A 15,700-nucleotide genomic window follows, 5' to 3' on the forward strand; every position below is an offset into this window, starting at 1 on the left:
CCCCATAAATATAAATTAAAAAGTGTTTGTACACATGATATATACACCATAACTACCCCTGTTGCAATAATGAATGACATTATTTTGACATATTTCATCATTACATACTACATAACATGTTTTCCAGTTCAAAAATAGTAAACATGGCCATTTTGAAAGCGGCGTCACTATTACTGAAAAAAGAACAAATTTTAAAAAACTGTCTTCATAAGAAGTTGGGCCAACACCATGAGTGTCCTGATGGCTGAGTTGGTGCCTATGAAAGCCATGCCATATGACCTACATCATATCAAACCACACAGACTGATTTGGGCTGACCCTTCCATCCAAGGTGACAATACCGATATCCATATAATCTTTAGAACTTACCTTACCTATTCTGAAAGCATCAGAATAGGTAAGGTAAGTTCTTCTGTGTTAAGCACATTGAGTTTCACAGCAAACTGGGGCTCTAACTGTGACGACTGATTCTATCACTCATTACTCACTGCAACAAATCATGACGTGTATGTCATCTGCTAGCTCATGTAACCGCTGCTTTCATTCCACAGTATAATTCATGAATGTATATCTTGGCTCAAAGACAAAGATGGTAAACACCGGGGCGCAGGGAACAATCTAAATCTTGTTCACTTTATAAACACAACAGTGCTCTATTGTTTCTTCAACATAGTCACTATAAATATGATCACAGTAAATCATAATTATAAAAGCTATTATTAAATGTAAATTTGTCACTGTGCTTCACTGATCTTTGATATTGAAAAGGGTTGGTTCTATTTTAATCAGCAGAAATCATATTAGCAGAAAGATCATTAATTTAAATATTTTTATTAGGATCATCTTGTACAACTCACGCTGCACTGCACAGATCATTGTACACTATATCTCTTTACACCCTCAGGAATATGCTCAAGCTCTGTAATGCTCAAAATTATTAGTCATTCCTTATTCAGTATAAGTACTTTTTTTCCCCTGTAGACCAGTCCAGTGAATTATTAGACAGTTATTATGCAGCTGCACTTGCATTATGCTTCATATGTCTGCACCATCATTACTGAGCCAATTTCACGTGGTCTCCATTTTTATTTTTTTATTTTTTTAACCAAATGAAAAATATGATTGTCATAAAGGGATTGTTAAGAACTTCTCAGGTTTATGACCTACACAGAGAAATTTTGATTTTTGATTCTTGTGATTTTTTTAAGTTGCCAACTTTTCTTGTGATATACAGATGTGGGATAAAGCCCCCTCGGCCCATCGGAGTCAGTTTCTGAAGTGATGAAAGTGATGATATGTTTTTTTTATTACAACATGCAACAACATAGACACAACAGACAGTCATGACTTACCTCCTATTGCCCATACTAACAGGGACCTTCCAACCCTTAATCTGACTGAGCTCAGGGTCAGCCACATCAATTAGCAAGGGCAGGCGGGGCATCCATACGCTCATCTCGAGTTGTGCATTCAGAAAACTATAGGTGAAGTTAAGCATCACCCTGTTTTTTCCTCTTGTCTCCTTTCCATTGACATACACATAGTCACAGCGCTCTGACACCTAAAGAATAAAGGAAAAATTGCTGTGAGAGGAAGATCTATCTACAGTTCAGTCAGATCTCTCAAGTCATCAGGGCAGATCTTTAAACGGTTCCTATAATTAGATCTAAGCGTGATGAAGGTGCTTTCAGTTATTGCTGTCCTGTTCTTCGGAACAAGCTGCCTGCTGACCTGAAATCAATTACATCTGTGCATACATTAAAAACAGACTAGAAACCTTTTTATTAACACAGGCCTACACTCAGCACATGTTTTCACTGCCTTTGGCATTGTAAACCTACACAGGTTTTTATGTTCTTCTGTGTTAAGCACATTGCGTTTGCCATTGCCAAAACAATTTACATGACTTAAAGATTGCAAAGAACTCAAGAACAATCTCACTGCCAAAAAACAACAACAACAAAAAATAATAAAATAAAATAGGAATAAATAATAAAGCATAATTAGACATAATGTTTTCATATTGCCCATCTGTCCATCCATCTGTCTGTGCAACTCTAATAAACATGTTATTTCTTAAAGAATACTTAAACATGACTTAAAGATTGCAAAGTACTCTAGAATCTGATTGCCAAAACAATCTAACCGGGAAAAAAATAAGAATAAATAAGCAGATACAAAAATCCACTGTAGAAGTAAAGTTGCTCTATTTCACCTTTTTTCTTACATAGTAAGTAAATCTGATCATTTAGGCTGCTTTGAAAAAGATTTAAGTGCTTGGATTACTCAATTTCTTCCAGTTTCTTTTCTGTGTGTGTTTGTTTCAGAACCGCTCTATTCTTAATGCATGCCTGTGTGTGAAGCATAGTATGTGCACAATTTATGTGACTTTGGTCCAACTTAACAGATGGAGCTACGAAATGACACAAACCTAATTCATCTAGCCAGAGAGAAAAACACTTGCTCAAAACAAATTATGAAGTGTCTGGATAAAGTACACCACCAGTCATTTGCCAAAGTTACTCTGATACATCTCCAACATAAAGAACTGATACAGCATGAACATCAGAAGTATCTGTCATTATCTCCAAAGCCCCAGAATCTCCTTATCAAACATTTCCCCCTTGACGAACAAATGTATTTAACAGTCTGTCATTGAATTTTGTTTGTAATCACTTGCATTTCATTTTTTTTCCACTCTCAAATACCATATAAGCTTGATTGGCACAACTGGTAATTTCAACACATGTCCTCAATACTGACAATTGCTTCTTTATAACAAACCAGTCACAAGAAGACTGTCATCTGTCGCCACTTCTTTGCATATAACTTGGCAGCTTTACTCTCGAATGATGTCAAACCAAGCCCTCTCTCTGAGGAACAAAAGTGACAACTTGCTGTCTGTCAGTTTTCTCCTCCTCCTCCCTTTCATTTCCCTTTTCTCTTTCTCTCCCACTCCTTCGCTCTCACCCTCAGCCTTCTCCAGCATTACTGCACCTCCTACATATTTCGTCTTCCTGTAATGAGAACAGGTTGGAACTCTGAAAGGAGGATTCTTAGATATGAGGGAAAGTTTAGGGTTTCACCTCGATGTATGCTAAATGGAAATGTAAAGCGGTATGAATGCAATTCATTTTCATTTAAAGTTTCCAAATTATTTGTCTTAACTTACACTTAACTCACACAAGGATAATTTCTTTGTTCTTGTGATTTTAAAGTATGAAAGGCAACCATCCAGAGAGTAAACTAAATCTATCTACTTCTGCATTTTTTAGTCTCACTTTTTTTTGCTCTTTTATTATGCCTCAATGCTTAAGACATAATGTTTTCAGATTGCCCATCTGTCCATCCATCTGTTTGTCTAATTCTAGCAAACGTGGTATTCTTAAATAATACTTAAACAGAACTTAAAGACTGCAAAGTTCTCAAGAATGATCTGATTAAACTTAGTGGCAAAAGACCAAGGTCACGGTGACCTTACACAGAACTTTTTTGGCATTAACCGAATAATTCACTTGCAAAATTATGATAAACCTCATACAAATGTCTACCATGCACTGCAAAAGTACATAAAACACACTAGATATTGAACAAAATATGATGGAACAGATCCAAACGTGACAGAAAACAAAACATGCCAAGGATTGCATCTGTGTTTTAAGGGAGAAAAACTTTTGCTCTTTTGCTTTTATTCTTGGTTTGCTTTGGTAGCATTTTTTGTTATTTCCACCTATTCAAGCACACTAAACACTGCATCATACTAATAGGATCTAATAACATTTTATAGGTTAACTTCACTGTGACATCATAATGAAAAGAAAAGTAACAACAACTGTTTTCTTACTGTTACACATGAGAGTTACTGACTGAAATAATTCTGTCTGACTAACCTGACTAAAACCGACTCATGAGAGAGCACTGTATTTAACATTTATGAAGTACTATGTTTTGGGGGTTGCAAAATTTCTAAAAGTTCCTAAAACCTAAAGAGCTAAAGCTTAGTGGTTTACTGGATCCGTCAAGTGTTCTACATTATTGGGATACAAGGAGAAACTGTAGCGCAACACTTTAAATCAGAAAGTAATCATCAGAAAATAAAAACTTGCAGTGCAGTACAGCAATGATGGATCTATTGTCTTTTTTCCCCATTCTAAAGCTGTGACTTATATGAGGGGGCTCACAGGATTTGGAAACAACGAGCATTTTAAAATGGGTTCAATGGCAGTTTGTGTCTGGATTGCTATTGAAACACTCTTAAATACACCACGCTATAAATGTCGAGAGCAAGCCAGATGACTGGGTGAACTTCAACACAGTATTATTATATGTGAAGTGTAAAGAAGAGTACTTGCTGTGATTGAGGCTGGAAGTTACACTACATGGACAAAGGTATTGGTCCATTTTAAACCTCAGGTGTTTTCAGTCCTATTTTCACAGGTAAAATCAAGCTCCTAATCATGCATGCAGCATCTGTAAAGAAAGCGCTCACTGCATTCAAGTACCACAGCTGCAGAAGTCAGTTGGTATAAAATTTCTTCCCACTAGAAGATCTAGTTGCTATTTAAGCATATTGTGATCATACTGCCCTTCAGTAGAGATTCAAACTATAGACTGAATGTTTTTTGTAAAGGTAACTTTTTTGCTGAAGTTCATAAAAATGTATATGATTATTGCATTTTGTTTTTTTAGTCATGATTAACATGGCATTAATCATGTAGTGCAGTAAGCACAGCAGTCTGTTGAAGGTATTGTATTTGAATATAATGTTAGGCAGAAAACAATGTTTTATTTATGCACTGACAGGCTACTTACACTTTTTCATGTCTTGCAGGACGGGCTGCACATCTGGTTGTGTCGCTCCACTTTTTTCTTCCTAGTTTGATGTATTTTAAAACTTGGGTTTGTTTTTATGTTAACTGGGCCAGGAGCAATGTTAGTCGGGCAATGTGCAGTCCCTGAGTTGGGGTTAACACCTCACAGGAATCAGGCCTTGCATAGGTGTATATGGCAAACTGATTTGCTGTGTCTATTATAACTTGGTTGCAGTGGTATCAATTATTTCTTAGGGGTACACTTAGTGCATGTAATAAGCACCCCTGTGGGATCGTATTTTTTTGGGGTGGATTTGGTTTAGAAAAAAAAAAAAAAAAGCACCTGTAAGTTTCCTGTTGGTGAAAGCGAGTTATCATGTGATTGCTACACTGCTGACGAGCTGCACCATTAAAGGTACATTATGGATCATTAGTGGTCTTTTATTATGATAGTCTAATTTGATTGCAAACTCTCTGAAATAATAAAATTGTATACATTTTGGCTGATTTTGATCACTTGTCCCATTTATTCTGGACTCGTCCCTGCATGATTTCCTGACTGGAAGTTTGTAAGAGCAGGATCAAGGCCTCAGTGTTCACCATGGGTGTTTTGGATCACTACACTTATATAACTCTCTTATGTTTCCCAGTGTTTACCAGTTTCCTGTCTTTAATGACCCCATGTTTGTGTCACTTTTGTCACTTTGGGTTTCTTTTGGTAACTACATTTCCTTGGGCTTCTTTTGTTGTTTTACTCCCTATCTTTGTCCCTTGTAATTATCTGCTCTGCCCTTATTGTGTTCATCAGTTGCCTTTGCCTTGCTCTTCCACTTATCTTTGTCAGAGAAGTGCCCTTTGCTCATGTTTCACCTGTGCTCTCCTTTTATAGCACGTTGTGCCTTCCTCTGCTTCCCTTTTTTGCTCATCACTTTGCTGCAATCAACTTTAGATCATTTACCCTGTGTATTGTATCTGGATTACTTATCACCATTTGGACTTTATTTTTGAAGTATCAGCTTAGTGAAATAAAGCTCATCTTTTGTTTGCTTAACTTAGATTGTGTCTGCATTGGGGTCCTCCTTTTTGTCTACATATAACATAAAGAAAAGAAGGATTTAACTTCAAAGTCTCAAAGAAACAGTGAAGTGGGGAAAAATAAAGCTGTTTTATCTTGAGATGCCTTTGAAAATAGTATGAAGAAAAGATGGGTACTGCTTACTGTTCTCAAACCCGACGAGCGGGCAGGGGAGTAGACTACTGAGGTCAGCGTCACAATATGTGGTACTACTTCAGTTGATAATTAAACCCTTTGAGAGATCTCCCTCTTTTCTTCTATCTGATATGCATGTATAGTAAACACAACACACTTGTAGCACTGTTCTTTTTTTATCACGCCTACTCACAATCAAGAATAAACACTTTTATTTTTCTTATTTTTCCCCAGTTATATTTTTCTTGCTTCTCCTTTCACATAACGCCGCAGAGACGGATAATAAATCTGCTGTGGCGGTAAACAGCTCACAATTATTTCCTTATTTTATGTTAACAATAAATCCTTTGCAGCACTTCCCAAAAATCCAGTAAGGTTTCAGATTAATTATGTAAGACCTCTAAAAGCCAATGAAAATCAACTTACAGAGATTTAAAACTTGCTATATTCAGACATGGTGAGCAGTTTGTCACCTTGACAGTTTGATGGTGTTATGTAATATATAAGTGGTATGGATACAGACTCTCTTTCAGCATGATGATTGTTAATTATTCCTCCTTTAAAACAAGAGCAGAGTATAGAGTATGTAATCAGTGTTTTTTTTGTCTGTTTCTCACCAAGATTACACAAAAAAGCTGCCAAGCTGCACTTCATGGTGGCGAATTGGAGCACGAGAAAAGGATACCCCCCCCTTCTAGGGTTTCTGTGATTTAAACCTGACTTTTTCAAACAGCTTTCTGTTTTTCCCTTGCCATTAAACTAATGTATTTTGGTACATGTTTTGATGTTTTGCTAGAAGAAAACGAGCACCTTCGTTTTGATTTCACTGTGCGAAAAACTCTTGAAGCCCACAAACAGAAGTGTTATTCTTCCTGTTAACGTACCTGCATGCCACTAGAAAGCTGAGCATTAAGGATGAGATAAAGTGGAAAAAAAGAATTCATGTTGCACGAACCTTGATAACCTGTTCATCCGTTGACTTGCACTCCACTGACTCTGTAACATCAGAGACCGCACCATCCGTCCCTACAGTGACGACCTTCAGCGGAACAGCGACAGTACGCCCAGTGAGCACAGCCGTGTTGAGAATTTCAGTGTCCTGTCAGGTGAAAAAGAAACACACACATACTCTTAATATTACTATTATTATAAACTTTTTTGCTGCTGCCTCAATCCTGCTTTACCCCAAGTTAAGAATCCATTGGCTGATTTTCTACTAGATAAAGCAGCTGATGGGCTGAAAGTTGATGATGAAGCAGCAATGAAAAACTTGGCTACAGCTTTTCTACAAGATGACCAATAACATTCAAAGAGCAATCACCAGGGGTAAAACATGAAAGTGTGAAAAACATGTATGTTCTTGAAAGGCCACTCGAGGCTGGCTCTGAAAGCGGATCAGTCCCTGTAGATTCCAATGTTAAAATACAGCTAATATATGCTTTTACAACCTGCCACCAAATAATTTTCATTGCTTGAGTTGATTTCTCCCTTGACAATAACGGATGATTTTTTTTCTGTTTGTTTTTTTTTAACTCATCTGTTTATATTTTACAAAGGATTTAATTTACTTCTCTTTAGTAAATTCGATCACCTTTAGGGGCAATCGTGGCTCAAGAGTTGGGAGGTCGCCTTATAATCGGAAGGTTGCCGGTTCGAGCCCTGGCTTGGACAGTCTCGGTTGTTGTGTCCTTGGGCAAGACACTTCACCCGTTGCCTACTGGTGGTGGTCAGAGGGCCCGGCAGCCTCGCCTCTGTCAGTGCGCCCCAGGGTGGCTGTGGCTACAATGTAGCTGCCATCACCAGTGCGTGAATGGGTGGATGACTGGATATGTAAAGTGCTTTGGGGTCCTTAGGGATTAGTAAAGCGCTATATAAATACAGGCCATTTACCATTTAGCCCTTTTGGCGTGTGGCTGTTTTGAGGGACAGGTGGGTGTTGATTAGGCCACTCTAAATCTGCTAGCCTTCACCTCAGCTAACTGGTGACAACGTGTTGATAGTGTTTGTGGTGTTGGTGCATTGGTGCCAGCAAGCCTTATTATTATCTGACAATATAATATCTGACAAATAACAAGGCTTGTGCTGTGTCTTCATTATAATGAAAGCTGGACCAAAAAGTCTGTGCTTCACTTTTGGTGTTTTTTTTTTTTAATTATTTTTATTTTGTACGAATCAGCAGAGAGGTGTACTATGAATGGAGATTAGGTTAGCCAAGACTGTTGAGCTTAAGGTCAGAGTTTTCACAAAAGTGTCACTTTTTTTTACCTTGATAATCACCATGGTAGTACGTGCTCAACTCAAACTGGCTCTCAGCAGACGGTGTTTAGTATTTTGGTTTAAAGGGGGCTGGATGATCAGGAATTTTCTGGAATGCATGTTATAGATGCATAAACTGCATAAACTGCAGCTGTTGGAGCTCTGATTAGAAAGATGATTAGTAGATTTTTTTTTTATCACCAGTAATTTTCAATCATGAAAATTAATTTTGCATTAATAAACTAAAGGGATTTCCACATCTCCTTTCCACCGACTAACATTTAATCCTTAAATGTATCATAATTTTCGAAGCTCTATTGTGCAGCTTTCCTGTTAGAAAAAAAACCCCAGCAGCAGCGAGTGTGCACAGAGTGGTAAAATAAACACAAGTCAATGTTTTTTTTTTCTTCCTGCTCAGCGTGTTTGTAATGATTGTGGAATCAGAAGATTAATGATCATCTGCAGCATTACTTTTTTGTCTTATTTTCAGCACCAGTTTTGCATTTTAATGCTCACTATATATCTTTATAATGTTCATAGATCTTTATTATTCATCAGTGTGATGATGTCTCTGATTAGAGTAGGTGATCCTCAATGGAAGCATGCAGCGAGCCTAATGCAGAAAGTCTGGTTTAACAGAGGATGCTGATAACCACCATCATGATACTCGTCACCTCTGACTGGGGTTTCACATTTTGTCTAGCTAGCTAATGCAAAGAAACACTAGTGAACGTTCTTCATAATATACCCCCTCAGGTCTCTGTCTCCATGGGATGCACCCCTCAAGTCCATGGATACAATTTACTAACCAATTTTGCTATAGCATTACTGTATCTGATAACTTCTGGCACTCCATCCTCTTGTCACTTCTGGTTACAGATGCCAATGGAAACAATGCAATAATGCATCCAAGACTTCAAAAAATGGCTCTAAAAACCAACAGCAGTTACATCCATATTTAATAATCGAGTCTATGATAATATCACTTTCATGCTGGAATACTGAACCAGCATGAAACCGATGATCTGACGACGTTTGATTGTTACTTTCTACTGACACCTTCATCCTCCTTATTAGCCAAACGTTTGGTGTTGTTGATTTTACAAATACACAGGATCATTTTGTGTGTAGAGAAGGTTCTATTCTCGACCATCATCTTTGTTGCTATGAATATTTTTTGTGAGCTCCATCAAAGAGCAGAACATTTCCAACAATATCAACGATAAAGGTAACGCTAATACTCAAATACTGCAGGCAAATTAAATGTAAGATGATATGACATTTATGTGTAGACTTGGAAAAACACGATTTACTTACTGGCAGCTTTCCAAGTTATATACATAAACATAAACAGGATAACAATTGGCTAAAATAAAAAAGAATACAAATACATAGCAGGAATACCAGTGTGTTTCAAAATGACCTAAATGCTTTCTGCACACTAGTGCAAATAAAACAAAGCAACCAAAAATCTCAGTGGTGGCAGGGCAAGGGTTATTAGAAATGCCCACTGTGTATAGGCAAACTTTTGGCCTGTGGGGTGGGGGTCATAATATTTAGGCAAAAGGCTTTAGTGCTCAGTCTTTTGTTTTCTAGCTAGACCAAACAACACTTCGTGTATGTTTGCATACATTAAAAACATGTATTGTAGAAAAAAAATATACGTTTTATATTTATAGTGATATCCCTAATGAGTCTTCTACATGCTGTGAACCTAGTTTCAAATGCCATTTATTATCCGAAGGTCAAATCTCACGCAACTATAGACTGTAGTTATTGCAAAAGGTTTTTTACCTCCGCGTTCAAGTAGCCCATCATACAGTAAGGATGAGCAGCAGCTGTGAGAAGTGCTATTTACTGCTACAGAGATCCTGCAAAGCACAAGTGAGGCTGTGTGATTGTTCACTTAAAGATCTTTGAGCGCAAATAGTAATGATTTTTTAAATGGACTTTTGCATCAGTCAATAAGCCTGCTTGTTTCATTTTGTTTACATTGCATAGAATGTATGAAGCAGCAAGTCTTCACATTTAACAATCCTGAAATAACTAAGTGTGGCATTTTTTTAAAATAACTTGAATGATTACAAGATTCTCAATCTCTGAACGATCAAAAATGCAACATTTCTATGTAAGAACATATATATAAATCTATATTCCATGCATTTTTTCCTACCTTCTTAAAGTCTGATACCTACATCCCCACAATACAATATTCAATGATGGGTGTGATGGTTCAATCGAAGATTAGAAGCAGCTAACACAGCTCTGGGCTACAGAAATGTTGTAAGCTCACTTCTAATTCTCCCCTTGATTTTTTTTTAATTTGAATGTCTACTCTTTAGCCCAGCCGATACCGCCCCGAGAGACATCACTTATTAGTTTAAATCGATTTTGAACAGCCCCCTCTTGAACCACGTAGGGCTTTACATCACATATACAGTGCTAATTCTTCAGATCAGTAAACAGATGCCTAATATTGTTCCCTCTACTGGTTTACATTGCAGTGAGGTCACAGTATGACAGTTATTCGAGTCTTCCCAGCTATTCACCATTATTCCCCAGAACCAACCTTAATGAAAATAAAAAATACAAAACATTGACAATAATGCTTCACACCAAATTGCAGTCATTCCAAAGCTATAGCTAGATTCACTTGAGAATGACAGCCCTTACAGAAGAGCAGGAAGAAGATAATGAGATCAATTAAGACAATGCCTGGTAATCCTTGAGCTCTCAGTGTGTTCGTCGTATAGAAGATTTGCTATAACAGTAGATCATTCTCATCACTGCTCAGTTTAAATAAGACTACTAAGAGCCTGTGAATGCCAAAGGCATCTATTTGTTTTTCTTTGTCATTAACTATCCCCCGTATCTGCAGACATACACACAGAGAAACTGCTTTTTAACCTTGGTGAAATGTGTGGTGGTGATTCCATGCTGTTCTGTTTAAATATTTCTTGCTTGGCTGATAGATCTTTCTCAAGGGATGTGTTTGTCCTGCCACAAGGGAAACAAACCCGAAAGTTAGAATGAACAGAGGGCAAATTCCTGCAAGTGAGCAATTTAGTGCTATCCTTTACAAGCACAATTGTTAGGCCTCTTGTACGTTTCAAGTTTCACAAAGACAAACAAACTTGCAAGTCTGCCTTGTTTGAGTTTCAGATCATTTATAGTATATTGATGGTAAAGCATGGGATATACAGCGCACAATTCATTTCCTGAAATGGATTTGAAAGTGAGGCTCGTTTCTCACAGATTCAAATGATATTCAAGCATATTTAAATCCCCAGCAATCCAGTAAAGCCAACACTCAACAAGTGAGACATCCATGTAAACTCTAGTCCTTGTTGTGAATGATGAATATATCTGCTGCTAACTGCATGGTGCTGATGATACTAAGCACCTGTAAAAAGTCTTCTCTGTGTGATCACTACTTCTACATGTAATGGGAAGTACCTTTTTTTTTTTTGCTTAGTGAGCCATTACAACTGGAACAGCATGATAAAAAAGAGGTCTTAATGATCTCCGGCATGTATTGCAGAGACTGTCCATCCTCATAAAGAACTGAGTAGTGAACAAGATCAAATGTAATCCACATAATGACAAAAAAAGTGAAATTTAATAAGAGAGCATTAATGATGCACGAGGCAGCAAAGGCAGCGTCTTCATCTGTAAAACCCACCTACGTCTCATCAGCCACCGCCAGGCTGTTCAATATCCCCCCTGTGGATGAGAAGGTCTGGTGTGTATTCCTCATTGACGAGGCGTACTTGTACACACCAGCAGATAAGCATTTATGACTGAAAATGACTATATTATAGACTAATGTGCACACATACACGTAAACAGCTAAACACATAAAAGTGCTACATATATTGCATAGCAACCCACAGTATCAGTATACATATGCAACAACTTAACTTAGACACACACTTGCAAGCACAAAGACACCCTACTTTTTTTGCCCAGCTCAAAAAAAAGAAAAAGAAAAAGAGGCATGTCTCCCCCCTTCTCATGCTGCAGCTTATCTTAACAACCTCTCATTGCAGTGCAGAGAGCAGGGCAAGAAAAGAGAAGAAAGAAGGCGAGAGAAGGGAGAATCAATAAAAGGCCATTATATTTCTGAGCAGCAGGGGGTAGAAGCATAGAGTGTGTGGGGGCTGATATGGTTGTGGATGAATGATGTGTAAGGTAGCAGACAAACTACAAAAGTCCTGCTTGGAGAATAGTTACTGTATGTAAATGTGTAAATGCTCAAGGACAAAATCTGCTGTTGTTACCCAACTTTGATTTAATATATATGCTTTATTGCAAGAGGGCATTATTATTCTGCCACTTTGGTTTCAAGACCTGCGCAGATCAGACAAGTCCAATGAAAAATTAGGAACTGATGGCTCTTTTCACACATAACGACTACGCACAACAAACCCCTAAAGTTCCTGCACTTTTGGATAACCTCCCAGTCTCTGCAGTGGATAGTATTAATAGTAAAACACTATTATTATGAAAAAAAAAACAATATACAAAAACTACTGCTAATAAAATCATAAAATTGTGATTTTGTGTGTAGTCTCTTGCTACGATACACCTTATAAGCACAAGAGGTCTAAAGATGGAGTTAAAAGAAATTACAGCATAATGATAAGTGACTACTAATCCATATAGACTTATTCAAAGGGTTTAAACGAGCAGGGTAGGGACACATCTAAGATATGCTGGTCTTAGATGTGGCCCAGAACACCTTTTAACCATGGCTAGCTGTTTATTATTCAGTCACTGAACAGATGCCTCTGACCCACAGAAAACCACAGCTCAACTGTTTTCTAAGCAGCTGAGATTGGCAGGAAGCTCACAGGTCCTGTTCTGTGTTGGCCAACAGTACAGTAGGTTTATATTGCCACTGCAGCACTCCATCCATTCAGTTCATATCAATTATCAATCAAAAAGTCTATTCCCTCTAGCACCTATATAGTCTCCCCCTGCCACTCAAAAACTTTGGAACATCTTAAAGTGTATAGTAGGAGATAAAATGAAAGCAAAGGCAATCAATGCCTCTAAGGATTTAATTTCTTTTTTCCCACTATTTTTTTTTTGTTAGAAATGGTGATACAACAGAAGGAGAGAGCGGTGTTCATACAATGTAATCCTTTTACGGTTATGACTTGGGAAAAAAGGCACAGCAGTCAAGGTGTTCTGCACTGCAGTGCTATAGTCGGAGAAAAACCGGAGCAAGGTGCTGATAACTGAAGTGATGAGTGATGTGATGGAGCGAGCAAAAGAGGGAAATTACTATTTTGTTGCCAAAGTTAGGAAGATGACAGTCATTTTACGTGTAGCTGCTGAAACTTAGCAAATCGTCAGGGTTTGGAGTTTTCATTTTAGGGAGTGAACAAAAATACTCCATAGTACTTACAGCGGAGTATGCAGAAATCCTACATTTTGCTAGTAAGCTAGGTATTTGATGAAAACACGCTGAAAGTCAATTGAATCTGGAGTTTTTTTGAAGATGAAATAAGCTGAATAATCAGCTTCTGCGTCTCCGCTGATTTACCTCAATTGGCATAGCAGCTATAATTGCAGTATTAGCAAATAAAGAGTTGAAGGCAGTTTGGGGCCATTCTGCATTGACCATGAGTAAGAAATACCACTATTGATTATTAAATTGGGGCCTACAGTGATTTATACTCTCCTCATTAATTAGATATTGATTTATAACTTCTTGTCCTGGCAATGGGTTGGGTTTGTTATTGTGTACTGTGAGCTCTAAATACTTTTAGTAAGATTAAATATTAAGCGTCTGTTGTTTTTTCCTGCCTCATACTTCCTCACTTTAACATAAGGAGCGGAAATGCCAAAGTCAGCAGTGATAAATTGGCTGTCGCTGATAAAGCCTGTCCATATTCTGAGGACCTTTCTCCTGTCTCCGGCTGAGGCCATTTGATTAGAATAAACCAGAGAGCACTATACTGGACCATGGCTCATGCTGGCCAAATAAAAGACCCTCAACCCAGCCTGACAGAATGAGGGAAAGGGTAAGGAAGGCAAGCCAGCAAAAAAGTAAACAAACCACAACAAATGACAGAACGGACAGGCTTAACTTCAAAGTAAAGCCTGACTGACATACATATCTTGGGCCCTGAGAGAGGCAAGAGAGACATGCTGGGCGGCAGAAGTGAAATAGTTTGTGTGTGAGTACAGAGGATATGCACACATGTCATCCTCATTCTCTGCCGCTCCGCTTCATGCTCACTGTTACACAACCCACCCTGAAAAAAAAAGTTTTTGAGTCCAACCAATGTGATCATTCACATTCTTTAGATTTAGAAGTTGCGTGTCAATAATATGAAGGTACTTGCTGACACTGCTATTTTACACTACTGTGCAAAGGTTTTGAGCCACCCTTCATTTTGTTCTTGCATAGGATATAGATTCAGTGATTCAGTGAAGCATGCACATGCAGAAATTGCTATACAGAAAAGACGTTCGCAGGATTTCGAAACTGGTATGACATTACTCAGTTTTTGGTTCCCCCCCCCCGCAAGATCTTTATAAAGTGTTTCCTTAGAGCCTCAGCTTTGGTGTCAGCTGGCCTCTAATGCAGGCATGTGCATAACACAGAAGGAGGGAAGGAAGGAAAAAAGAAGAAGCAAAGAAATTACAGTCCTAAACAACTAAATAAATAACAGAAACATTGTTATTTGAATAGAGTTTGCTAATTTTGATCTCCCTGACTGTCTGCTGTCTCATCTCCCTCTCCTGCTTGCTGTAGGATGATCAGGATCAACAATGACAAACAAGCCTGATGCATAAGGAACATTTTTCCCCAGAGCGAAGGTGATAAAGAGAATTTGTTTATTCAAAAAGCACAGCATAAAGATAAGGCAGAAAATTAGAGACCCATATATACACAAGAGGACTTAATTAAGCTATAAGGGGCATTATAGTTGCATGCAGATGGCTAATGTTGCCCTGAGGGCACTTAGCATGCCAATGGATAGCCTCACTGCTTCCCGATTAGTGCTCTGTCATGTCATTTCCAAATACTGTTACTGACAGTGAAACAGTATGACTGATAGCATCTTGCTTGAAAATTGCTGGCGAGTTCTGATGCAGTGATAGCACTTTGTATAAATTATAGATATACGACCCTTTATTTTGGACTTGGTTTAAGCAGCCAAGTAGCATGGGAACACACAGGGTTTCTGCTTTCTCTTCTTCTTTTGTTCTTTTGATTTTCGAAAGCATTTGTCCATCAAAGTTGATTGCCAACTTAAAATTGCAAGGACAGTAAATGAGAAAACCAAACTGGGTACAGTGGAACCCCGACATCGCGCCTTTTGAGTGAACAATAGGCTATAGGCTAATTGCTAACGGCAACAACAATACGTCGTTCAAGTGGAACAGCGAAGCGCAAGTACGAAAG

At 38.1% G+C, this 15,700-nt stretch overlaps 1 protein-coding gene across 1 annotated transcript in view; it reads right to left on the reverse strand.

The window, feature by feature from the left end:
* LOC102214774 (transmembrane protein 132C) overlaps positions 1 to 15,700 on the reverse strand; it is a 146,577-nt gene that overhangs the window by 16,043 nt on the left and 114,834 nt on the right. Inside the window, exons 5-6 of the mRNA XM_005729346.1 lie at positions 6,977 to 7,120; positions 1,353 to 1,561 (exon numbers count right to left, since the gene is read on the reverse strand). Of these exons, the coding sequence (XP_005729403.1) occupies positions 1,353 to 1,561; positions 6,977 to 7,120 (353 nt within the window). The remainder of the gene's footprint in view (positions 1 to 1,352; positions 1,562 to 6,976; positions 7,121 to 15,700) is intronic.

The sequence above is a fragment of the Pundamilia nyererei genome, unplaced genomic scaffold, assembly GCF_000239375.1.
Source record: "Pundamilia nyererei isolate P.nyererei 1_Seehausen unplaced genomic scaffold, PunNye1.0 scaffold00032, whole genome shotgun sequence".
In the NCBI taxonomy this organism is placed as follows: domain Eukaryota; kingdom Metazoa; phylum Chordata; class Actinopteri; order Cichliformes; family Cichlidae; genus Pundamilia; species Pundamilia nyererei.